This window comes from Bos grunniens, chromosome 22, assembly GCF_055505025.1.
Source record: "Bos grunniens cultivar Pamir isolate PY7600 chromosome 22, Bosgru_T2T1.0, whole genome shotgun sequence".
NCBI lineage: Eukaryota > Metazoa > Chordata > Mammalia > Artiodactyla > Bovidae > Bos > Bos grunniens.
Window position 1 is genome coordinate 42,817,746 of NC_141186.1, and position 27,925 is coordinate 42,845,670.

Below are 27,925 nucleotides of genomic sequence, written 5' to 3' on the forward strand. Positions count from 1 at the left end.
AATGTTCATCGCAGCACTGTTTATAATAGCCAAGACATGGAAGCAACCTAGATGTCCATCAGCAGATGAATGGATAAGAAAGCTGTGGTACATATACACAATGGAGTATTACTCAGCCATTAAAAAGAATACATTTGAATCAGTTCTAATGGGGTGGATGAAACTGGAGCCTATTATACAGAGTGAAGTAAGCCAGAAGGAAAAACATAAATACAGTATACTAACGCATATATATGGTATTTAGAAAGATGGTAACAGTAACCCGGTGTACGAGACAGAAAAAGAGACACTGATGTATAGAACAGTCTTATGGACTCTGTGGGAGAGGGAGAGGGTGGGAAGATTTGGGAGAATGGCAATGAAACATGTAAAATATCATGTAGGAAACGAGTTGCCAGTCCAGGTTCGATGCACGATGCTGGATGCTTGGGGCTGGTGCACTGGGAGGGCCCAGAGGGATGGTATGGGGAGGGAGGAGGGAGGAGGGTTCAGGATGGGGAACACATGTATACCTGTGGCGGATTCATTTTGATATTTGGCAAAACTAATACAATTATGTAAAGTTTAAAAATAAAATAAAATTAGAAAAAAATAAAATAAAATAAAACCAAATGTGAAATATTTATTATAATAAATGTTAACAATAGAAAGCTATATTGTGCTTTAAATAGAACATGAAGGCATCTTAGGTGCAGAATTACTCCGCTTCATTAAGGACAGAAGAATCCTTAATGAATTTAAACTTTAGCAGAAGTGATCCAAGGAAAGCTAATGAAATAAAACTCCCTTTTGATGATTGTGAAGCCTAGGAATGAATGTATAAGGCAGACCTTATACATGAAACCACCTCCTATAAAACTTTAAACTTCAGTATACAGCTTTATCAGCTGTGTACCTAAACATCATTGCACATATTTAAATATACTGTTTAATTATAAATAGTAATTATACCTAGAGCTATTTGATAGCATCACTAAAGACGTACATTTCAATTTTGTTCACAACAGGAAAAACAGCATTTTACCTTTAAAAATGAATGATTCTAATAAATTAATTAAGTCATTAGAAGTCTGACATCAGTTTTGCAAGTTCATTCTGACCTGAAGTGAACATTCACAAGTGATTGTAAATGACTGTATATATACAGAAGAAAAGTGACTAGGTAACCTGAATAGATAAGGATATCTATGCTTTTGGAAGGTTGCTACCATTTACTCAGATACTCACTGAGATTGCCATTGTGGGAAAAAAATTGTCAATCAAGATGAAGATATAAAAGTGAATTGAAAATTCAATTGAAAAGTAATTTTACTTTCAAATGGTTTGCAAATATAAATGTTAAGTTTGAAATGAGTGTCGTTAATGACCATAGCTGAGAGAGTTACATACCTGCTGATCACTAAAATAGTATAATAAATGAGGTTGATTTTCCCGTTGACTACCCTATTTTTTCTTAATGTGGTCTCATTACTTTTTCTATCACATGGCTGACCCTTAGCTATCAGTGCTCACTTACAGATGTAAGAAATGTATTAACTCGTACTTTAAAAAAAAAAAATGTGTATTTAAGTGCAAGAGGAGTGATGCAAGTATTGCTTGTCTTTTTCTGCTTTGTTAAGTCACAGGAGGTTTTAGATGGTGAAAATCAAGCCTGTATTACAAGTGAAGAGATGTTTTACAAGCAGCCTTCCTTAGCAACTAAATTGTCCCCAAAAAAGCACATAAGCGTAATGAAGCTTTTAAGTCGTCACACATATGCATTTATATTCTGTCTCTCTCATGACTGACTAATTTTAATTTTTTTTTAAGTAGCAATTCAGCTTACTTTCAGAACCATTTAAGCTTAGCACATGATTTTGTTTTCCCTTCAAAACCAACTATTCTTGATTATGAGATAGAGAAGGTTTGCGTATTTATTTTTGCAAAGACAGTAGAATAAAACATCATCATCATTTGAGTGGCTTAGTCCTAATACCTCTGTCCTAAGCAGGACACATGATCATTTAGAATTTCTTCTAGAAATCAGAGTCATAATAGATTTAACTGAGACCTGTTTTGTGTAAACCAAACCTGACCTCCATAAGGGCAAAGTCATGCCATGCACCCATCTTGTGGTTCTTATCAAGCTTTGTTAGCCCAGGGGGCTCACTTTTCTTAATATATATATTGGATTATGTTAAAAGACCTGCTATAGAAAGGAATATATTTCTACGTAGTCCTCAGGAATATTCTGTCTGGAATCTGTCAGGTTCTAACTTTCATTTCACTCAATTCTTGTGCAAATGGCACCTTCTCTGGGAAGCCATCCCTGACTACATCTTCTGAAATAATACTTTTCACCCCATCTCCATCAGCTTGTTGTGCTTTACTTTTATTTATAGTCCTTATTGAGAGCTAACACATTATATGTCTCATTGTTCACTTGCTTCTTGTTTATTACTACTATCTTCTTCGATTAACACATATGCCTCATGAGGGCAGGGACTTTGTTTGATTCACTATGACATCCCCAGTATTTCCTTCCAGACTTGACACTAAGTAGGTGCATAAAAAGGGCTCCCCTGGTGGCTCACGTGGTAAAGAATCCACCTGCAATGTGGGAGACTTGGGTTCGATCCCTGGGTTGGGAAGATCCCCTGGAGGAGGGCATGGCAACCCACTCCAGTATTCTTGCCTGGAGAATCCTCATGGACAGAGGAGTCTGGTGGACTGCAGTTCATGGGGTCGCAAAGAGTCAGACACAACTGAGTGACTAAGCACACACACACAGGAGCATAGTAAATAGATACGCAAATATATGATTCCAGTAGGGCTTCAACAAAGACAGTTCAGCATCTATTTCCCAATTTACTACAAAACTCTCAACCAAGCTCTGTGAGATTCTTTGATAACCAGGATATGGTCTCAGTCCTCAGGGACCTCTCAGGCCAATAGAATAGACAGATTGTAGATAGCAACCTACAGTGACACCCATATTTTTTCACCAAGACTCACAGCAGCAGGATGAAGGATGTCATGGCTCACAGCCCTACCCATTCCCACTTTCCAGTTTGGAGGTTGGTACATCAGTAGAGGATATTGTGGTCACATATAGGCCAGTTAGATTTTAGTTATAAGAATATTAAAGCAGAAACATACAAAGCGTTTAGTAAGCAATCCACCGCCACCCAGATGGACAGTGGTTAGTACCTAGGTAGAGTTTTCTGTGTGCCAGGCACTGGTCTGAACATTTTATGTATATTTATTTATACACTCCTCACAACAATCCTGTGAGTACTATTAGTTTTCCATATTTTACTGGTGAGGAAACTAATGCACAGAAGGTTTAAGTAAGTTGCCCAATGTCACACAGCTAAAAATGGTGAAGCCAAAATTTGAACCCAAAACATCTGGCTTCAGAATTATTGCTCTTAATCTTCATGGCCTATTTCCCTACTTGTTGTTAATGATTACTCTAAAATAATAACTACTGCTAAAAAAGCAAAAATGTCAGTACTTGAAAACTATGTTTCCAACTCAAGATGATAATACTGATGAATTTTTAACAATTTTTTCTTCCTCCAAATTGCAGAAATTCTACTTCTCTTGTGCTTATGCATTTGTATATAAGGAAGTTTACAAATTCAGACTACTTTGTGGAATTTAGAAGGAGAGATTGCTTGAAACTCTAATACGGGCTTTGGAATACCAAATTCTAGTAACCCTTTTAAACTCAATTAAAATATTACTAGCAAGTGGTAAAACTGAGATATATGAGACCACATTTTCAGTTCAGTTCAGTTCAGTTGCCCAGTCGTGTCCAACTCTTTGTGACCCCATGAACTACAGTAGGCCATGCCTCCCTGTCCATCACCAACTCCTGGAGTCCACCCAAACCCACGTCCATTGAGTCGGTGATGCCATCCAACCATCTCATCTCTGTCGTCCCCTTCTCTTCCTGCCCTCAATCTTTCCCAGCATCAGGGTCTTTTCAAATGAGTCAGCTCTTCCCATCAGGTGGCCAAAGTATTGGAGTTTCAGCTTCAACATCAGTCATACCAGTGAACACCCAGGACTGATCTCCTTTAGAATGGACTGGTTGGATCTCCTTGCAGTCCATGGGACTTTGAAGAGTCTTCTCTAAAACCACAGTTCAAAAGCATTAATTCTTCAGCACTCAGCTTTCTTTATAGTCCAACTCACATCCATACAAGACCACTGGAAAAGCCATAGCCTTGACTAGACGAACCTTTGTTGACAAAGTAATGTCAACTTTTTAATTTTAAAAAGTTTTAAGTTTAACTTTTAAAATTTTTAAAAGTTAAAAGTTTAACTTTTAACTCTGCTTTTTAATATGCTGTCTAGGTTGGTCATAACTTTCCTTCCAAGGAGTAAGCGTCTTTTAAGTTCATGGCTGCAATCACCATCTGCAGTGATTTGGAGCCCTGACAAATAAAGTCAGCCACTGTTTCCATTGTTTCCCCATCTACTTGCCATGAAGTGTTGGGACTATATGCCATGATCTTAGTTTTCTAAATGTTGAGCTTTAAGCCAACTTGTTCACTCTCTCTTTCACTTTCATCAAGAGGCCCTTTAGTTCTTCTTCACTTTCTGCCATAAGGGTGGTGTCATCTGCATATTGAGGTTATTGATATTTCTCCTGGCAATCCTGATTCCAGCCCAGCGTTTCTCATGATGGACTCTGCATAGAAGTTAAATAGGCAGGGTGACAATATACAGCCTTGACGTGCTCCTTTTCCTGTTTGGAGCCAGTCTGTTGTTCCATGTCCAGTTCTAACTGTTGCTTCCTGACCTGCATACAGGTTTCTCAAGACGCAGGTCAGGTGGTCTGGTATTCCCATCTCTTTCAGAATTTTCCATAGTTTATTGTGATCCACACAGTCAAAAGCTTTGACATAGTCAATAAAGGAGAAATAGATGTTTTTCTGGAACTCTCTTGCTTTTTAGATGATCCAACAGATGTTGGAAATTTGATCTCTGGTTCCTCTGCCTTTTCTCAAACCAACTTGGACATCTGGAAGTTCACGGTTCACGTATTGCTGAAGACTGACTTGGAGAATTTTAAGCATTGCTTTACTAGCGTGTGAGATGAGTGCAATTGTGCAGTGGTTTGAGCATTCTTTGGCATTGCCTTTCCTTGGACATGATGACTCATAAAGTTGACTCTAGTTACTGACCTAATAACACCAAGGAGGAGTAGAAAAAATTCAGTTATAAGGTTGAAAACATGCTGTTGTAAGTAAGAAAATAAAAGTGATTATTTTTAATTTGGAGATCCAAGATGTTTTCAAGGAGTAAGTGGCATATCTAACCCAAACTGTGATGGATGAATATAGTTCAGTTGACATAATAAGAGAAGGGACTTTCCAAGGGAAATGCATAAGCAAAGGCATGGAAAATACAAAAGAATGGAGTATGTTTAAGTAGGAGTGAGAGTGCCGGTATTGTCATTGTGGCAGCCCACTCCAATGTCCCATCATATGTCCTCTGGATTCACCTCTGGTGTCAGCTGCAGCTGCAGAGATCAATTTGATCTAGAATCAAATTGATCTAGTGTCTAGAATCTAGTTTCCTCATCTACAAAATGGAGGATGAATATATTACCTGTAGTGAAGAATTGATGTGAGACTTAATAAGAGAACGTCTGTGGAATGTGCTAAGAACAGCTACTTAAGAATAGTTGTTTTCCCCACACTCCCTCCAGAGTACATTTCCATCTCTTAGCTACTTCCATATCTCTAGTACCTAGTTCTGTATCTCTAAGGCATTGACTGAATGTTAGTTGAATTAATTAATGAATCAGTAGGAAAATTTGAATAGAAGACCTTGAAGTTGAGTCATTATTAGTGATGCTGGGCTACAGAGTAGGACTGTTCATCTATGTCACTAAAATGGAAAAAAAAAAAATTGGTTGTCATTGAGGAAGAGGTTTAGGTTTAGATTAAAACTTGTTCTCTTTAAAGTCACCAAGAATGATGACATAAGAGGAAAATTGTGATTCAGGTGCTAGAATTGCTTGTAAGTATGAAGAAATGTTCTAAAAAAAGCAGTAGATGACAAATCACTATAGCCTAGACTTAAGGGAAAATAGTTTTTAATGGTTTAAGGTTTTAAAATGTTAGCATCAAATTCAAATGCATATAGACCATTCACCAGTCTTATGCTGAGTCATACAGAGTCTTAGTATTTTTTTTTTAATGAAAAACAAATTTTACAAGTATGTTTTCTGATCACAGTGGGACTAAATTAAAAATCAATAGTAATTAAATATATAGGGGAAAAAATACTGTACTGTTTGGAAATTGAATGGCACATTTCTAAGTAATCCAAGATTCAAAGAAAAAAAAGCATATGGAAATTAGAAAATATTTCAAACTGAATAAAAGTTACAATACAACATAATCAGAATTTGTGGGATGCAGCTGTAATAATGCTTAGAGGAAAGTTTGTCATTTTAAATGCCTGTATGAGAAAAGAGAAAGATCTAAAATTAATTATCTAACTTTCCATCCTAGGAAGCTAATGGGAAAAAAAGGTAACAAATTAAACCCAAAATAAGTAGAAGGAAAGAAATTATACAAATAAGATCAGGAAACAGTAAAATTGAAAAGAAAGAAAAGTTTTTCAACAGCAAAATTGTTTCTTTAAAAAAAATGGACTTCGTAAACCACAGCAGGATTGATTTACTTAAAAAGAGAGAAGTCACAAATTACCAGTGTCAGGAATGAGAGGGTATACCACTACAGATCCTACTGATCCTACAAAAAAGGAATTTATCGCAATAAAGTCAACAATCTTAAATGAAAATTGCAACTTACCAAAACTGAAACAAGAAAAATTGGAAATCTGAGTAGCCCTGTAAATCTATTAAATTGAAGTATAACCTTAATCTTCCTAGAAAGAAAACTTCAGGCACAGATGGTAAAGAATCTGCCTGTAATACAGGAGACCTGGGTTTGATTCCTAGGTTGGGATGTTCTCCTGTAGAAGGAAATGGCAACCCACTCCAGTATTCTTGCCTGGAGAATTCCATGGACAGAGGAGCCTAGCCAGCTACAGTCCATGGGGTTGCAAAGAGTCAGAAGCTACTGAGCGATTTAGCATTCAAGAATAATTAGCAGCATTTTGAACAAATTTTTAAATAATAGAGGAGGAAACACTTTCCAAATCACTTTATGAAATTAAATTCTGTTATCAAAACCTGACATAGATATTTCAAGAAAATTATGTACCAGTGTCCCTCATGAACATAAGTGTAAAAATCCTCAACAGAAATGCTAGCACAATTGAAACTTACACCCAGAATATAAGGTTGGTTCCACATTTGAAAAGCAATCACCATAATTCAGTATATAGACAGAATAAAGGAGAAAGATAATAGGATCATTTATCAATACAGAAAAAAAATTTTACAAAATTCTACACCTTTTCATGATTTAAAAAGTTTCAAAAAACTAGAAATAGAAGGAAAGTTTCTCTGATAAAAGAAACCTACATCTAAAATCATATTTAGTAGAAACTTAGTGAACATTTTCCCCTTATGATCAAGAACAAGGCAAGATCTTCTACTCTCATCACTTCTGTTCCATATATTGTGCAGATCCTAAACCAAGACAGTAATGCCAGAAAAAATAAATAAAAGGTATAAAAATTGAAAAAAACAAAAGTTGAAATCTTTATTTACTGAAGACATGGTTGTGTATGTAGAAAATTCTCAGGGACCTAGCAAACCACTACTAAAACTCATGAATGAATGAAGTAAGGTCATAGGAAACAAGGTCTATATACAAAACTCAATGGTATTTCTATATACTATTCTGCTTATTTAACTTATATGCAGAGTACATCATGAGAAACACTGGGCTGGAAGAAGCACAAGCTAGAATCAAGATTGCTGGGAGAAATATCAATAACTTCAGATATGCAGATGACACCACCCTTATGGCAGAAAGTGAAGAAGAACTAAAGAGCCTCTTGATAAAGTGAAAGAGGAAAGTGAAAAAGTGGGCTTAAAGCTCAACATTCAGAAAACTAAGATCATGGCATCCGGTCCCATCACTTCATGGCAAATAGATGGGGAAACAGTGGCTGACTTTATTTGTCAGGGCTCCAAAATCACTGCAGATGATGATTGCAGCCATGAAATTAAAAGACGCTTACTCCTTGGAAGAAAGGTTATGACCAACCTAGAGAGCATATTAAAAAGCAGAGACATTAGTTTGCCAACAAGCGTCGTTTAGTCAAGGCTGTGATTTTTCCAGTAGTCATGTATGGATGTGAGAGTTGGACCATAAAGAAAGCTGAGCACTGAATAATTGATGCTTTTGAACTGTGGTGTTGGAGAAGACTCTTGAGAGTCCCTTGGACTGCAAGGAGATCCACCCTGTCCATCCTAAAGGAAGTCAGTCCTGAATATTCATTGGAAGGACTGATGTTGAAGCTGAAGCTCCAATACTTTGGCCGCCTGATGCGAAGAGCTGACTCAGTTGAAAAGACCCTGATGCTGGGAAAGATTGAAGGCGGGAGGAGAGGGGGACGACAGAGGATGAGATGGTTGGATGGCATCACTGACTCAATGAACATGAGTTTGAGTAGGCTATGGGAGTTGGTGATGGTCAGGGAGGCCTGGCGTGCATCAGTCCATGGGGTCTCAAAGAGTCAGACATGACTGAGTGACTGAATTGAATTGAAAGCATTGTGAAACAAATTAAACAAGGCCTAAATAAATGGAGAGAGATATCATGCAAGTGATTGACTCAGTATAGTTCTCCTTAAATTGATCAATAGATTCAACACAATCCAGTTAAACTCTCAGTAACTTGTTTTTTTAGCAGAAAATAAGAGGATCTTAAAATCTGTATGGAAAAGCAAGAGCCAAACAGATCTTAGACAAAACCAACTTGAAGAGTTTCTTTACCTAGTTTTAAGACTTAACTGTGAATCTACAGTAATGAAAGCAGTGTGACATTGGTGTAAGAATGGGTAAATGAAGCAAATGGATTAATATGGAGTAAAGAGTCCAGAAATAAACACACACACATATTTATAGTCGATTGAGTTTCAGCAAAGCACCAAGACATTTCAGTGAGTAAAGAAGTCTTTAATAAGTGATGGTAGGACAGCTGGATAAACATACAGAAAGGAAAGAACCATACCCAGTACCTCACACAGCACAGAGAACTTGATGTGAGATGAATCGTGGGCTAAATGTAGAAACTGAAGCTATAAAGATGTGAAAGGAAACAGAAAAGTACTTTCACAACTTTGAAGTAGGTGAGGATTTTTTAAGACAGAAAGCACTGCTATAAATAATGATCAACTGGACATCATGAAAATTAAAAACTTCTGCTTATTAAAACTCATCGTTAAGCAATAAGCTAATCGAGATAAAGCATATGTGAGTCTTCTGTGTTCTATTCGTGATACTTTTCTCTAACTTAGAGATTATTTCCAAATAAAAAGATACCATTACGATAACATGCAAGAAAATACTCAGTTTATATATATATAAACACACAAACACATATACATAAATGAGATTGAACACTAAAATCTGTACATTTCAGTTATACATATCTTACCCCAATAAATAAAGAGACCATATCTGTTTATCTTTATGATATCTATTCATCATGCATGGTAGAATGTTGACCCTCTTGTAGGCTCCTGTTGTGCACAATACATTATTATAAACTCCTTACCTTAGCATAAAGCCCCAGCATGATTTGGTCTATTACCTCTCCTTTCTATCTCATGTCTCTCTCTTACATATTAAGTCCTAGCCCTGCTGACTTTACTGTCTAAAGTAGTTTATTTCTTGATATTTTCTAGTTCAGTCTCTTTTTTTGTCTCCTTCATTGCGTTTGGGATAACTCGCATTTGTTTTGTCTCATTATACTTTTTTTACCTGCCTTTTCCACAGGACTAGAAGCTCTAGGAAGGTCGAAATCCTGACTTTTTCACTGTTGTATTCCCCAAAATATACCCAGGATGTTGGCTTGGCTCAGGGAATATTGGTTGAAAAAGTGAATGAATGAATGTTCCTGTTGTTCCATCTGTTGATGAAATGGGAGTATACTCAGATAGTCCTCTGTTTGGAATTTGATCCATACCTCTTCAAATAAAAATGACATAGTCTTATCCCTACAAGCAAAGCAAACCTTAATAAAATGGTGTCTCAAATAAGTTTTTGGTTGATGGCAATCAAACATTTTGTTTGATTCAAGGGAATTTTTTGTTCTCATTTTCTTTGCAAAATTGCTGTATGTATAGTTTTTCATTTCCTAATCAGTACTTGATACTGAAGAGAGTTAATAGCAGCCCTTTTGACAATGCCTTACAAACATATTTGATCCTGAATCCTATGGTAAAATGTTTGAGAACACTAACCATATGGATACATTTATTATTTCAAATATATATAAACATATTGCTGCACTATCTATGTAATGAAAGTTACATAAATACACTTTAAAAGGTTGGTATGAAAGGTGATCTAATATTTTTTGCCTCCCCTCCATGTGTTCCTCCCACTTTGAATATAGTACCCTAGGGCAAATATTCTACATTTTCTTAATCTCTGTAAGGGTAAAACCTCAGTAGTGTTAACACTTTTACATTTTAAACCTTGACTCTGACAATGACTTGAAACGCTTTATTGCTTTTTAAATGAATTTATGGTATTGTTTAGTGCAGGTAGGGTAGAATTTTTAGGTCTGGGGAATATTCTGAAATCATTTCTCCTAATATTTATTGTACCTATTTTTTAACATTGTTTAGTGATAGTTTTAATGAGATTAGAAAAGTGTGAAGGGGAGGCAAGGGATAGGTCTGGAAAAGCCTGTGTTGATTTACACGATAGTTAATTACACTATAAATATTGGTAGCAGTATATTTGAATGAAATGTCTTCTTGAGGAATTGCTAATTGTAGAAAATTTGCAGTTAGTGCACCCAGACAAAGTTGCTCAAAAATGGGGTAAATATCACTATTATTGGAGAATAAAAAGACAGTTTTTAAGGAAGCATCAATGCTTCAGTATGCAGCTTGAGACAGGTTTGGCTATTTTAAGCCTGCTCTGTTACCTCTGAGACCTAAAAGAAGCAGAACATAAAAATGAGCCTCTATCAATTTGAAGCAAACCTAATCTCTGTGATCATAGCTGTGGTCTAAATCTATTAAAGATGTTCAAATTCAGTGTCCTTGGTATCACTGTGGGTTGACCTGAGTAGTGAGCAATAAACTTGTGTATTATAATTCTGGCTTGAAGATATGTGCTTGGAAAGTGAAACCGACAGTCAGTGTTTTGTGTCTGTCTCTAAGCAGGCCAAGAGCCTATATAAAATGACAGGTGGATTTTTAGGAAAAGAAACCCATAATGTTTTCCTATTTAGTAGGTGACAGTATGTCCCAAGATAGCACAAGCTTAAGGGGCTGGAACAAGCATGGTTATTAAAGGCTAGCAGCTTCTCAGTTCATACAAATTGAATTTTTTCATAGGCTGGAAGACTAGTAATATAGGGTAGAGTACTGAAATAAATTAGCATATTAAGTGAATTTATACACTCAGGCATGTGTGCACTTTGAATTTAAGGAAGACATTTTATTACTTCTTCAAAGAAAAAGGCAATTTCTAAATTCTGCATTTGATCTCCCTGTTGAAAAGGGCCTATATGATAGATTACATCAGTTTGATGATTATCCAAAAAAGTGGTTATTATATTGATGGGAATCTTTTTATCTTCTCTCTCTTTTTTCAGAATTACTGATTTGAGGAACATAAAAAGAAGATTGTATTTATCTACAGTCCATAAGGAATTGTCTTCAACCCCTCTTCATGCAAAAATCCCACTCTTCATGATTAAGCGCAAAATTGTAAGTGTCACATGAATATTGCTTAAAATATTAAATTCATTTCAGTAAATATTAATTCTGGGCCTATGCTGTATATGAAGCATTTGTTAGGTTACATGATTGTATTAAAAATGAATAGATGTATTCTCTTCCCTCCAGTTAAAGAGCTTAAGATTTATGAAGTGGAAAAATATAATTGTTTGAATATCTAGAGTATCACCAAAACTGTGATAGGAAGCACAGTAGAGAGAGAATGTGCTGTTGGTACAGTGAAAGGGATGGAAATCGATCTGACTGCAGGATAAGAAAAGGTTTCACAATTGCACTCATCTCACACGCTAGTAAAGTAATGCTCAAAATTCTCCAAGCTAGGCTTCAGCAATATGTGAACCATGAACTTCCAGATGTCCAAGCTGGTTTTAGAAAAGGCAGAGGAACCAGAGATCAAATTGCCAATATCCACTGGATCATCAAAAAAGCAAGAGAGTTTCAGAAAAACATCTATTTCTGCTTTATTGACTATGCCAAAGCCTTTGACTGTGGATCACAATAAACTGTGGAAAATTCTGAAAGAGATGGGAATACCAGACCACCTGATCTGCCTCTTGAGAAACCTGTATGCAGGTCAGGAAGCAACAGTTAGAACTGGACATGGAACAACAGACTGGTTCCAAATAGGAAAAGGAGTACGTCAAGGCTGTATATTGTCACCCTGCTTATTTAATTTATATGCAGAGTACATCATGAGAAACGCTGGGCTGGAAGAAGCACAAGCTGGAATCAGGATTGCCAGGAGAAATATCAACAACCTCGATATGCAGGTGACACCACCCTTATGGCAGAAAGTGAAGAACTAAAGAGCCTCTTAATGAAAGTGAAAGAGGAGAGTCAAAAAGTTGGCTTAAAGCTCAACATTCAGAAAACGAAGATCATAGCATCTGGTCCCATCACTTCATGGCAAATAGATGGGGAAACAGTGGAAACAGTGGCTGACTTTATTTGTCTGGGCTCCAAAATCACTGCAGATGGTGACTGCAGCCATGAACTTAAAAGATGCTTACTCCTTGGAAGGAAAGTTATGACCAACCTAGACAGCTTATTAAAAAGGAGAGACATTACTTTGTCAACAAAGGTCCATCTAGTCAAGGCTATGGCTTTTCCAGTTAGTCATGTGTAGATGTGAGAGTTGGACCATAAAGAAAGCTGAGCACTGAAGAATTGATGCTTTTGAACTGTGGTGTTGGAGAAGATTCTTGAGAATCCCTTGGACTGCAAGGAGATCCAACCAGTCCATCCTAAAGGAGATCAGTCCTGGGTGTTCATTGGAAGGACTGATGTTGAAGCTGAAATTCCAATAGTTTGGCCACCTGATGCGGGAAACTGACTCATTTGAAAAGACCCTGATGCTGGGAAAGATTGAGGGCAGGAGGAGAAGGGGATGACAGAGCATAAGATGGTTGGATGGCATCACCGACTCGATGGACATGAGTTTGGGTAAACTCCAGGAGTTGATGATAAACAGGGAGGCCTGGTGTGCTGCAGTTCATTGAGTTGCAAAGAGTTGGACACGACTGAGTGAACACTGAACATGAAGGAGATTGTTCTTTTCATTGACTTTGAAGGACTGTATTAGTAGAATTTCAACAGGTAAAGATGCAAAACTGAGCATTTCTAGCATAAGTGAAAATGTGGAGGCTGGAAAGTGGTGCATATTTGAAGAAGAGAGGATGATACATCATTGTTGCCAGATTTCTTAAAGTAGCCTTAAGGAAACCTCAGTTCTGTAATCCAATAGCCTGATACAGGTTGGGAGATTTTTATAACCTCTGAGACCCCAAGCAGCATAATGTATAAGTAGGTAAGCAGTAGGTAACAGGCTAATAAATTTTGGCCTAGTATGACTGACTAGTCTTTTTCAAATGTCAGTCATTTCAGTACTACTCTCATGACTTTACCATATTTGGATACTAACTGTTCCAGTGTAAATAATACTTTACTTTTAAACGAACTCAACTTTATTTTTTTACTTAAATTTATTTTTAAGTTATATCACACTTATGAATGGAAAACCAGTATAACTTTACAGAAATAGAAATTAGCCATAACAATGAACATACTGAAAACAAACAGTATTTTAGAGTCTAGTTAAGTACTATTTCCTGTTAAGGGTTCTGTCCTGAGGCCTACTCTTAAATTAATAGGAACTTATCAAGAGTTAGATACATGTTGAAACATTTTCTTGGGCATAATTAGGATTGAAACAAAACTGATAGAGGGAAATTTGTATTCTGTGATCCATAGCCATTTAATGCCATGCCCATGAACAGTCTAAAACCATTCGCATGCAATGCATATTCCACTCTTCGGGAGCCACTTTAGAGAGAAAAGGAAACTATTAAGCTTGGTTTGAAGAGGAACATACAGTCAATTCTGTGCTTGGGAAGATTAATCTGGTAGTGACATTTGGAATGGCTTGAGGGGACTAAAAAGTGCAGACGAGGATATCATATGCAGTACTCCAGACTGGGATAATGAGGACTAGGGCAGTAGCAGTAGAGGAATGGATGTGAAATAACATCAGAAACTTATGGTCCAATGAACTAAGACATATTTAAACAGAGCGGTTCTGTATCATGTAGTACATGCTGCGTGAGCAGAACCCACAGTGACTGTGGAGCACCAGGGGAATGATCAGAGAAGGGCTCCTAAAGAAGAGGATGCCTGAGCTGGACCCTGAAAGATAAGAAGGCATTAACCAGGTTGAGTGGGGGTGGTATTCCTAGAAGAGAAATAGTAGCAGTAAGAGTAGCTGCATGAGATGCGCAGGTAAGTCCAATAATTCAGTGTTGCTGAAAAGAGACCAGTAGGAAAGTAGTAAGGCTGGAGAGGAAAACCGGGCAACCTCCTGGTAGGCTTTGTGTTTACAGCCACAGATCCTGAACTTTTATCTCATAGGTGATAGGGAGCTACCGAAGGGCTTGCAGGAGGAGTGCCTGGTCAGATTTGCATTTTAGATGGAGTATCACTTTGGAGGATGGGTGGGAAGGATGAGACTAGAAGTCAACAGGACCAGTTAGAAAGTCAGTGCAATTGTAGCAAGAAGGTAAGCTCCATGAGAGCAGGGTTTTATATCATTTTGTCAGTCTTGTATCCCCAGTGCCTATAGCAGGACCTGACTCCTCCTAGACACTTGGAGATTCAGATGGTAAAGAATCTGCCTGCAGTGCAGGAGACCCAGGTTCAATCCCTGAGTTAGGAAGATCCCCTGGAGAAGGGACTAGCGACCCACTCCAGGAACAGCAATCTGGAGAATTCCATGGACAGAGGAGCCTGATAGTGATAGCTTACTGTGAATGATGTCGAAATCGTGGTCTCCAAAGAAGAAGATTTATCTTCAGGACCAACGACCAGGTTTGATCACTCAAGAGCTTTTTTGTAGCGAAGTTTTATTAAAGTATATAAAGGGACAGAGGAAGCTTCTGACATAGACATCAGAAAGGGGATGGAGAGTGCTCCCCTCACTAGTCTTAACAAGGGAGCTATATACTTTTTCAATTGGTTATTACAGTAAGTCAAAAGAATGTCTAAAGGTTGTAAAGGTCTTACCAGACCCACTCCCAGAATATACATTTTAAGATAACAGGATTAGTCAGAAGGTTCTTAAGAGGGAGAAAGATGTCCTCAAGCAGGATACATTGTTGTTATATAATCATTGTTACAGAGTTTAAGGGAAAACATATCCTTGAGCAAGATGAGTTGTTTTGTTGTGCAATCATCAGCTCTGGGCTTTAAAAAAAAAAAATTTTTTCCTTTTCTTTTCCTTGAGAACTCCAGACCCCTTGATCCCCTTTGAGAGCCCCAGACCCCTCTCTCCTCCTCAGGGACCCCAGACTTCTTATCAACCTACCTAGGAATTGACTCTCCCAGTAGGCTACAGTCCATGAGGCCACAAAGAGTTGGACATGACTGAGCAATGAAGACACACACAGAGACAGTCAATAATTATAAAAATGGATGAATGAGTAGATGAATAATCTAGGTAAAAGAAATGAGGTCCTGAAGTTGGAAAATAGAAATCAGAGTGTAGATGAGGAAGCGGAGTTGGAAAATAACTATAGGTAATAGTTTTAATTGAAAATTAATTAGAAATGAAGAAGGAAAAGTCAAGGATGACGCTGAGTTGGCTTCCTAGTTTGGATGACTGGCGACAGAATCAATACATAGAAATCCAGGAGAAAGGTTAAAAAGGAAACATGGAAATGTTGGTAAAGGAGTCTGAAACATTCAGATTGAGAATTCGGGCTGATTTTGGGGCCTCTTGATGAAAGTGAAAGAGGAGAGTGAAAAAGTTGGCTTAAAACTCAACATTCAGAAAACGAAGATCATGGCATCAAGTCACATCACTTTATGGCAAATAGATGGGGAAACAGTGAGAGACTTTATTTTGGGGGGTTCCAAAATCATTGCAGATGGTGATTGCAGCCATGAAATTAAAAGATACTTATTCCTTGGAAGAAAAGCTATGACCAACCTAGATAGCATATTGAAAAGCAGAGACATTACTTTGCTGACAAAGGTCCATCTAGTCAAAGCTATGATTTTTCTAGTAGTCATGTATGGATGTGAGAGTTGGACTTAAAGAAAGCTGAGCACCAAAGAATTGATGCTTTTGAACTGTGGTGTTGGAGAAGATTCTTGAGAGTTCCTTGGACTGCAAGGAGATCCAACCAGTCCATCCTGAAGGAAATCAGTCCTGAATATTCATTAGAAGGGCTTCCCTGGTGGCTCAGACGGTAAAGCATCTGCCTACAATGTGGGAGACCCGGGTTCAATCCCTGGGTTAGGAAGATCCTCTGGAAAAGGAAATGGCAACCCACTCCGGTATTCTTGCCTGGAAAATCCTATGGATGGAGGAGCATGGTAGGCTACAGTCTATGGGGTCGCAGAGAGTCGGACACGACTTAAAGACTTCACTTTCATTCGTTGGAAGAGTTTCAGTCCAATACTTTGGCCACCTGATGTGAAGAACTGACTCAATGGAAAAGACCCTGATGCTGGGAAAGATTGCAGGCGGGAGGAGAAGAGGACAACAAAGGATGAGATGGTTGCATGGCATCACCGAGTTTATGGACATGAGTTTGAGTAAGCTCCGGGAGTTGGTGATGAACATGGAAGCCTGGCGTGCTGCAGTCCATGGGGTCACATAGAGTTGGACATGACTGAGTGACTGAACTGAACTGAACTCAGCGTACAAGTGGCACCTAAAATCATGAGAATGGATGAAATTGCCTGCAAAGAGAATAGAGAGTGGCAGCAGCAACAATAAAAGAGTCTAGAGGAGGAAATACAAGGACTTGCCCAGGAAAAGGGATGGGCAAAGGAAGAAGAATGCATGAAGGAGGCAGGGCAACAATGAGAAAGTGATGCGAAGCATGAAGCAGAGTAAAGTGTGTCGAAACCAACAAAGTTTTGCTAAGAGAAAGTCAGTATGTGAAAATATTTGGGAATATGGCTATCAAGAGGCCATAAGTAACTTCATTAACAAGTTTTGATGTATGAATCAGTGCAGTGGGCTGAGCAAATGGAAGGTGGAGACATGGGAACATCCTGATCATTGTTTTTAGGGCTTGATGCTAAAGTGGCTATAAATAGGGAAGGGGAGGAATCAAGAAAAACTGAGGTTTTGAGTCTGAGAAATCTTGGAGACTGAACCAATAACACATAGAGCTGGACTGTGGAATAAATTGATGGTTTATGTTTATAGAAGAATTATTTTAATTCATTGTATATTAAACATTCACAAATGCAAAAGATTAAATGCAAATACTTCAGTTATTAAGGTTTAATTATTTAAGACATTAAGGAAATGCTTTAGTGCCTTACAAATAAAATTGTATCCATTGTCTTATATTTGGGTATGATTTCCTTATTCATCTAAGATTGTTTAGAGTTCAGTGTTAGGTAGTTTCCAAGAGTTAAATCATATGTAAGACCCATACATTATTCTGTGTGTGGTTTAGGATTGTCATTACCTTGCTTTTGTGACTTCAGTCACCCTTGTCGATTGACTAACTGAAGTGTCTGAATATAGTTTTGAAATCTGAAGTAATCATTCTGTACATAATTATAATCTACACACATAGGCCAAACTTTAGATAAGGATTTTATCTCCTATTTGCTCTTTAGGTGCTACATCTTCCAGGAAGTCCTCCATGGTTTCCCCTCTGTTGACTAGACATTTTTGGGTACAGTTATCATCATTACCGTCCACAGATTCATAATTCTCATAACACTTGTTCACCCAGCACTTTAATTCTGTGTTTACATGTCTGTCTCCCCCTTTAGACTGTCAGCATGTCTCATTTGGCTTTTATTCCTGGTCCTTATGAGTGTAGAACATATTAAGTGCTTAGTAACTGTTGAACAATTGACAGGTCCTAATATGCCTAGTAACTTGGGACATAAAATAATGAGTTTATCATGGACAAATTGTATAAGCTTTCTAATGTGCTTACATGTTCTATAAATGTCCAGGAGTATTCAAGCAACTATTAAGAAACTCGATTCTAAAACTTTATCTCATTTTTCCTCATCACCCACCCCCAACCCCGTCTAGGAGATGCTACAGCAGTAGAGGGTGTTTCCTTTCCACTACTAATATAGTCTGTTCCAAATGAGTCCTTATTGAATCAAAACTGAGTCATGTTTTAAGGGAAATTTCCACAAAGAGCAGTAAGGTGACACAGAGCACTCCATTCATTCAAAATGCCATGACTAGGGTTCTCCCTGGTGTTGGGGTGATATTGGCCCCAGTTCTCTGCTTTTTGCCAAAGCACTTTTCACTTTTTTCTGCTTTTAAAGAGCCATAGATATTTTGTTGATAAACTTCAAAATATAGTATTTTAAAAGCATTTCAGCTGACATTTTAAATCAGGCAATTTCACATAATATTTCTGACCTCTTTTTTAAAAAATTGAGACATTAACTGACTCTGCTTTCTTGAACATCAGGAAGTCAGAGCTGAGTGGCAACTGCACACTTATAATGGAGCTTTAAGTTCTCCTATGAAGTTTAATCTTCTCCATTCATAAGAATGTGGGTACAGTCAGAGCTTTTCTGGTTGACTCATTTAAGTGACCTACCTGGCCCCTCTCAACTATAGTTTGCAACCCCTAATTTTGAGGAAATTGCCAAATGGTCCAGTTTTCCTTGGATCCTTAGCTAAAGCCTTCACATAACCAGAGGCAGCAAATAGAGTTGATATTTTTATAGCCACACTGACATGAATATTTATTTAGAGGCTACTTACTGTTCCAGTTACTGTAGAATGTTCATCCTATCTAATAAAAAATTTTATTTTTCATGTTATTCTTAATTATGATGGATTCATCTTAACATTTAGCTTATAACATTTTATACTTTTAATTTAGGTTTTCAATGACAAGAGCAGTTTTAAAAGTTAATAACCATCCTATTAAACAGTGGAGGTAGCCACTTAGTCAGGACTCACTGAAATCAATCTTACTTCTTCTTTAATATAATTTCAATTAGTTGGTGATGGTATCAGATGAACATCAATGTCTTGCCACCAAAGTATGTATTAATGTACAGTGAATTTAATTCTATTTGAATAGGAAGTCTGAGGATGAGATACTGCTGAAAATGAATCTTTCATTGGCGATATAACAAAGTAGTATGATAAATTACAACACCAAATTCTTTTAGTAATTTTTACCACTCAACACCCACTGTTTGTCATTTAAATAGATAGAATTACTCTTTAGGAGTTGTATTTTCTTGTACCACAACTCTGATGGAATATGTTATAGATTTTATTACAAACTGAAAGTGTGGCATATTGTTTTTAAATTTTTTCCTTAAAGATTATTTTTCCCATAGAGCCAATTATTTAGAAATTTTTTCATTCTCAACAATATTTAATTTCATGAGTGTCAATGAATGAACAGAGAAAGGGGGAGACAGACTTTTTAGATCTATATTCAATATATAATTAGAGAATGGCTTCTCAGTAAGATCATTCTAACCTAGAATCCAAAATAGTATTTATGGTACTTAAATTTGACAGTTTGTAAATATTTTCATGTGCAAATTATTTATTATCTGTTTTTCACTCCATTCACCTGTCTAGTATGGTTGTTGAAGAGATTTGGGCAAAGAAGAGGACTTTCATGCTTTTCTCTGCTGACCCTGAATGGTTATATGTAGTGGGAACAACTACACATAAAAATGTTTGTTCCGAGAAATGAATGATTACCTAGTATAAGGATCACTGTCTTTTCAAATCATATGAACAGGCAGATATTGTTAAAGTGTGGGCCTCCAAAGCTAGATTGTAGGAGGGTTTGACTCCTAGTTGTCATTTCCTGTTTTTGGGCCCCTGGGCAAGTCAGTTATCTCTCTGTGCTTCAGTTTCCTCATAGGTTAGGTCATAGCAACTATAGAATCTGCTTTATAGAGTTGCTAGTATTAAATAGGTTATTACTTAGAACCTTGCCAAGCTCATAGTAAGTGCTTTAGTTAATGTTAGTTCATACTTATTACCATTTTACTATTTTCTCTTGACCTGAATCAATGTTTTATAATTTATGAATATGTTATCATAATAAAAGTCTAAATTTGCAGTTTGTTTCAGTGAACAGATGTTTGTTGAGCCCCTTCTGTAGGCCAAGGTCTGTGACAAATGAATCCAGAGGTGAATGAAACACAGTCTTTTCATCAAGGAGATTATAGTAGGCAGAGGAGGCAACCGTATAAACAGTTAATGATGATGGACTGTGTTAGTACCAAACTAGTCTTAGGTGGGGAATGCCGGTAAAAGGAAGTATCAGACTTGCCTAGCCAAGTTTGAGCTTGTTCTAAGTGGAGATACTGGAGCTAAATTGTGAATACACACAAATGAAAGCATGGAGGTTCATGTCATGTTTGATCCCTTAACTGGGATATATAATGAGAATGTACAGACTCACAATGCTGGAAAAGAAGGGTGGATGAAACAAATCATGAAGGGCCTTAAAAGCCATGATAAAAACTTTGTTTTTCAGTCCACTAGAGATTTCTTTTTAAATGTTAACATAGAGAAGTTTCATAATGTCATCTGTGTTCTAGAAAATGAATACATTGTCAGAATAAAAATAGCTGGAGGCAGAGAGACCAATTAAAAGTCTGTGCAAAATCCAGGTGAGACATAATTAACCTGAAAATGAGTATAGTAGCAAGTAGAGGAGAAAGACATATAAAAGATACTTCAGGAGTTAAATCAGTGAGAAAAAAAAAACAAAGGGAGAAAATGGCACTGAATTACTCTGGCACTTGGAATTGGCAAAGTAGTTGTGTTACCAACAGGGTAAATGTCTGGTGGAACAAGACCCAGTTTCTTCCACAGTCAGTTTCTCCCACAGTCAGTCTCTCCCATCAGGAAGCTTCCATAAGCCTCTTATCCTTATCCCTCAGAGGGCAGACAGAATGAAAACCACAGTCACAGAAAACTAATCAAACAGATCACATGGATCACAGTCTTGTCCAACTCAATGAAACTATGAGCCATGCCATGTACGGCCACCCAAGACAGATGGGTCATGGTGGAGAGTTCTGACAAAATGTAGTCCACCAGAGAAGGGAATGGCAAACCACTTCAGTATTCTTGCCTTGAGAACCCCATGAACACTATGAAAAGGCAAAAAGATATGACACTGAAAGATGAATTCCCCAGGTCGGTAGGTGCCAAATATGCTATTGGAGAAGAGTGAGGAAATAACTCCAGAAAGAATGAAGAGATGGAGTCAAAGCAAAAACAATGCCCAGTTGTGGATGTCACTGGCAATGGAAGTAAAGTCCGATGCTGTAAAGAACAGTATTGCATAGGAACCTGGAATGTTAGGTCCATGAATCAAGGAAAATTGAAAGTGGTCAAACAGGAAATGGCAAGAGTGACCATCAACATTTTAGGAATCAGCAAACTAAAATAGACTGGAATGGGTGGATTTAACTCAGATGACCATTATATCTACTACTGTGGGCAAGAATCCCTTAGAAGAAATGAAGTAGCCTTCATAGTCAACAGAAGAGTCTGAAATGCAGTTCTTAGGTGCAATCTCAAAAATGACAGAATGATCTCTGTTCATTTCCAAAGCAAACCATTCAATATCACAGTAATCCAAGTCTATGTCACAAGCAGTAATTCTGACGAAGCTGAAGTTGAATGGTTCTATGAAGACCTACAAGACCTTCTAGAACTAACACCCCAAAAAGATGTCCTTTTCATTGTAGGGGACTTGAATGCAAAAGTAGGAAGTCAAGACATACTGGAGTAAGAGGCAAATATGGCCTTGGAGTACAAAACGAAGCAGGGCAGAGGCTAACAGAGTTTTGCCAAGAGAACACACTGGTCATAGCAAAAACCCTCTTCAAGCAACACAAGAGAAGACTCTACACATGAACATCACCAGATGGTCAATACCAAAATCAGATTGATTATATTCTTTGCAGCCAGAGATGGAGAATTCTGCTCTATACAGTCAGCAAAAACAAGACTGGGAGCTGACTGTGACTCAGATCATGAACTCCTTATTGTCAAATTCAGACTTAAATTGAAGAAAGTATGGAAGACCATTCGGGTATGACCTAAATCAAATCCCTTACGATTATACAGTGGAAGTGACAAACAGATTCAAAAGATTAGATCTGATAGAGTGCCTGAAGAACTATGGACGGAAGTTTGTGACATTGTACAGGAGGCAGTGATCAAGACCATCCCAAGAAAAAGCAATGCAAAAGGCAAAATGGTTGTCTGAGGAGGCCTTACAAACAGCTATGAAAAGAAGAGAAACAAAAGGCAAAGGAGAAAAGGAAAAATGTACCATTTGAATATAGAGTTCCAAAGAGTAGCATGGAGAGATAAGAAAGCCTTCCTCAGTGATCAATGCAGAGAAATAGAGGAAAACAATAGAATGGGATAGACCAGAGATCTCTTCAAGAAAATTAGAGATACCAATGGAATATTTCATGCAAAGATGGGCACAATACAAGACAGAAATGGTATGGACCTAACAGAAGCAGAAGATATTAAGAAGAGGTGGCAACAATACACAGAAGAACTATACAAAAAAAGATCTTCATGACCCAGATAACCATGATAGTGTGATCACTCACCTAGAGCCAGACATCCTGGAATGCAAAATCAAGTGGGCCTTATGAAGCATCACTATGAACAAAGCTAGTGGAGGTGATGGAATTCCAGGTGAGCTATTTCATATCCTAAAAGATAATGCTGTGACTCAATATGCCAGCAAATTTGGAAAACTCAGCAGTGGCCACAGGACTGGAAAATGTCAGTTTTCTTTCCAATCCCAAAGAAAGGCAATGCCAAAGAATGCTCAAACTACCACACAATTGCACTCATCTCACATGCTAGCAAAGTAATGCTCAAAATTCTCCAAGCCAGGCTTCAACAGTATGTGAACTGTGAACTTCCAAATTTTCAAGCTGGATTTAGAAAAGGCAGTGGAACCAGAGATCAAATTACCAACACCCGTTGGATCACTGGAAAAGCACGAGAGTTCCAGAAAAACATCTATTTCTGCTTTATTGACTACGCCAAAGCCTTTGACTGTGGATCACAACAGACTGGAAAATTCTAAAAGAGATGGGAATATCAGACCACCTGACCTGCCTCCTGAGAAATCTGTATGTAGGTCAAGAAGCAACCATTAGAACTGGACATGGAACATAAGGACATAAGGATAAGGGGATCAAATCATGTAGAAGATAGAACAATCCTGAATATGTACACACCTCATAACAGTGCTTGAAATTGCATGAAGCAAAAACTAACAGAACTGAAGAAAAATAAATGCTCAATTATAGATGATTTCAACACTCCCCTCTCAGAAATTGACAGAAAATCAGTAAACTTGAAAAATGCTATCAATCAACCTGACTTATATGACATTTCTAGAATGTTTACTCAAACAGCTGCAGAGTAACACTGTGTTCAAATGCACATTGAATTTCCACCAATATATATGATATATTAGGCTGTTTTATTCTTTTTTTTTTTTTTTTGAAGTCAGAACTCTAGCCCATTGTAATGACTTTGGCTTTTATTATTTTTTTTTTTTTAGTTTTCTTTTTTTTTTTTTTTTTTTATTCTTCCAATTTTATTTTATTTTTAAACTTTACATAATTGTATTAGTTTTGCCAAATATCAAAATGAATCCGCCACAGGTATACATGTGTTCCCCATCCCGAACCCTCCTCCCTCCTCCCTCCCCATACCATCCCTCTGGGCCGTCCCAGTGCACCAGCCCCAAGCATCCAGCATCATGCATCAAACCTGGACTGGCAACTCGTTTCCTACATGATATTTTACATGTTTCATTGCCATTCTCCCAAATCTTCCCACCCTCTCCCTCTCCCACAGAGTCCATAAGACTGTTCTATACATCAGTGTCTCTTTTGCTGTCTCGTACACCGGGTTATTGTTACCATCTTTCTAAATTCCATATATATGCGTTAGTATACTGTATTTCTGTTTTTCCTTCTGGCTTACTTCACTCTGTATAATAGGCTCCAGTTTCATCCACCTCATTAGAACTGATTCAAATGTATTCTTTTTAATGGCTGAGTAATACTCCATTGTGTATATGTACCACAGCTTTCTTATCCATTCATCTGCTGATGGACATCTAGGTTGCTTCCATGTCTTGGCTATTATAAACAGTGCTGCGATGAACATTGGGGTACACATGTCTCTTTCCCTTCTGGTTTCCTCAGTGTGTATGCCTCAACAAAGTTAAAAAGACTGAAATTATACAAAGTATGTTCTTTGATTATTAAAGTTAATAACAAAAAAGGTAATTGAAAAATCCCCAAGTACTTGAAAATAAAGCAACATACTTCTAAATAACCTATAGATAAGCAAGAATTACAGGGAATATTAGAAAATAATTTAACTGATATTTTACTGATTTTAACTAGTAGTTAAAGCATACCAAAATTTGTGAGATGCATTACAGGTATCTAAAGTATTCAGAAAGAAGTAATCAAGAGAGTAAGTCAACAAAATGGACAATGGAGAAAAAAATCAATAAAACCAGGTGTGGATTTTTAAAAACTATTTAGTAGGTGACAAACCTAGACTAATCAAGCAAAAGACAGACCACACACACACACAATGTCAGTATGAAGATGAGATGTAAAGGAAAAGGAAATAGGGAAATATTATGAACGATTTTGAACTTCCCAGGTGGCTCAGTGGATAAAAGAATCCTCCTGCAGTACAGAAGATGTAGGTTCAATTCCTGGGTTGGGAAGATCCTCTGAAGTAGGGCATGGCAACCCACTCCAGTATTCCTGCCTGGAGAATCCAGTTAACACAGGAGCCTGGCAGGCTACTATCCATAGGGCCACAAAGGATCAGACATGACTGAGGCGACTGAGCACACATGCTTGTGTGAACAATTTTATACTAATAAATTTGACAATTTAGATGAAGTATGGAGAAGGAAATGGCAACCCACTCCAGTGTTCTTGCCTGGAGAATCCCATGGACAGAGAAGCCTGGTAGGCTGCAGTCCATGGGGTCGCACAGAGTCGGACACGACTGAAGCGACTTGGCAGCAGCAGATGAAGTAGGAAAATTTTTTCAAAGAAACAATTACTAAAACTGATACTAAAAGAAGTAGAAAATCTGAGTAGCCTTATATCTATATTTAGAAAATGAATCTGTAATTTAAAACATTGCCACAAAGAAAATCCAGGTTCGGATAGATTTATGGGTAAGTCTCACCAAACATTTGAGGAAAAATAATGCTCTTAGATAATAAGGGAGAAATAACATTTTCCAGTTCACTTAATAAAATGAGGCTAGCATAATTCTTATACCAAAACCAGGAAATGTAATTCCCAAAAGAGAACTATAAATCAGAATCACTCGTGAGCATAGACATATGGATCCTTAACATCATGACCAAGTAGTGTTTATCCAAGAATTCAAGGTTAATCTTACAATTTCATAATTAGTCAGTGTAATTTATAATGTTAACAGAATAAAGGGAAAAAATTGTAAAATCATCTCAGTGAATGTAGAAAAATCAATTGATGAAAATTCATCAGCCATTGTGATGGCTCACATCAAACTATTACCAGAAGGAAACTTGTTCAGCTTGATCAAAGACCACTATAAAAACCTACAATTCAATCATATTTAATGATGAAATACTGAGTACTTACTCCTCAGATGGGGAACAAGTCAAAGATATCTACTCTGACAACTTTTGATCAGCATTGTATTCGAAGTCCCCCAGCAAGTGCAATAAGATAACAAAGAGAAATTTTATAGCATACAGATTGAAAAATAAGTAAAAATTTCTATTTTTGCAGACAACATAACCATCTTGTAGAAAATTCTAGGGAACCTACAAAAACCAAACAAAACCTAGTTAAAATAAGTGAGTTTAACAGGGTCACAGAACACAATGTCAGTATACCAAAATCAATTTTATATTTCTATATAGATGTATTCATAGCATGGAAAATTAAAAACTTTATAAATTTTAAAGACATTTACAACAGCATCAAAAATATTCAAGAGTAAGTTTAACAAAATATATGTTAGCCTTTTACATTGAAAACTGTAAAACATTGCTTAGAAAAATTGAAGACCTAAATAAACGGGAGCACGTTGTTAATGAATGAGAAGACTATATTTGTTAAGATGCCAATACTTTTTCAGTAAATCTGTAGATTCAGTCTCATCCCAATTACAGTCCCAGCAGGCTGCTGCTTTTTCTTTTTTTTTTTCAGAATTTAATAAGCTACTTCTAAAATTTACAAAGAAATTCACAGGTCCAAGAATAGCCAAAACCTTTTCAAAAAGTAAAATTTATATCTCATGATTTCAAAACTTCATATAAGGTTACGGTAATCAAGATATTATGTACCTGGCATAGATACCAATAAAAAGTTCACAATACCCACACATGTATACATCAACCAAAGCATCAGAACACTTCAATAGGCAGAGAAAAAAAATTTTTTTTTGAGAACTGGAAATTCTGAGTATATACAAGAAAGAAAAATGAACCTCAGCCCATACTTCATACCATTTACAAAAATTAATTTGAGATGGATTATAGATCTGAATGTAAATACAAAAAGCTACTTTAAGATATTTCTTAGGGCCCAGAAAGCATTAACCATAATTAAGAAATTAATTGACAAAATAGGCTTCAATGAAATTTAAAACTATGCATCAAAAAGATATTAAGAAAATGAATAAGCAAGCCACAAAATGGGAGATGATATTCTTAATATATATAACTGACAACAGACTTATTGAGACTAGATCCTACAACTCTATAATGAAAAGACATAACTTTTTTAAGGCAAAAATAATTCAACAGAGATTTTTACAGTTGATTAAATAAGTATATGAAGAAAAGCTCTATACTATCAGTCAGGGAAGTACAAGTTAAAAAAAGTTACCTCTACTACTTCACCCACTAAGAATGGCTAAAAGAGACAAGAAGTACTAAATGTTGTTGAGATGTAAAGCAATTTCATGAATGTCTAGTGTAAGTGGAAAATGGTATAACTACTTTGAAAATACCTTTGGAGGTTTCTCATAAAGTTAAATATTTGCCCTTTGATTCAACAGTTCTTTTTCTTGCTGTCTATCTAAGGAAATGAAAATATGTATATACAAATTTGCATTTCACAACAGCTTTATTTATGATGGCCAAAATGTTGAAATAACTCAAAAGTCCAATAGCAGAAGACCAAACAAATGGTGCTCTATGCACAGAGTGAGGTACTACTCAGCAAAACAAGAACAAACTACCAATGCATGCATCAATACTGATGAGCCTCAGATGTTAGCCTGAGTGTGAGAAGCCATTTACTGTGATTTCATTTATATAAATAGACAAAATTAATCTACGGTAAGAGAAATTAGTGCTTTCCCTTAAAAGGTATGAATGTGGAGACTGGTTGAAAAGATGCACAAAAGATCTGTCTGGGGTGATTGAAATGTTGTGTACCTTTATGAGTTATG

The 27,925-nt window shown here is 36.9% G+C and overlaps 1 protein-coding gene across 50 annotated transcripts in view; it reads left to right on the forward strand.

The window, feature by feature from the left end:
* CFAP20DC (CFAP20 domain containing) overlaps positions 1 to 27,925 on the forward strand; it is a 266,072-nt gene that overhangs the window by 92,021 nt on the left and 146,126 nt on the right. For all 50 annotated transcript variants that reach the window (XM_086367122.1, XM_086367120.1, XM_086367117.1 and 47 more), the window contains one exon: positions 11,760 to 11,874. In XM_086367122.1, coding sequence (XP_086223248.1) covers positions 11,760 to 11,874 — 115 coding nt within the window. The remainder of the gene's footprint in view (positions 1 to 11,759; positions 11,875 to 27,925) is intronic.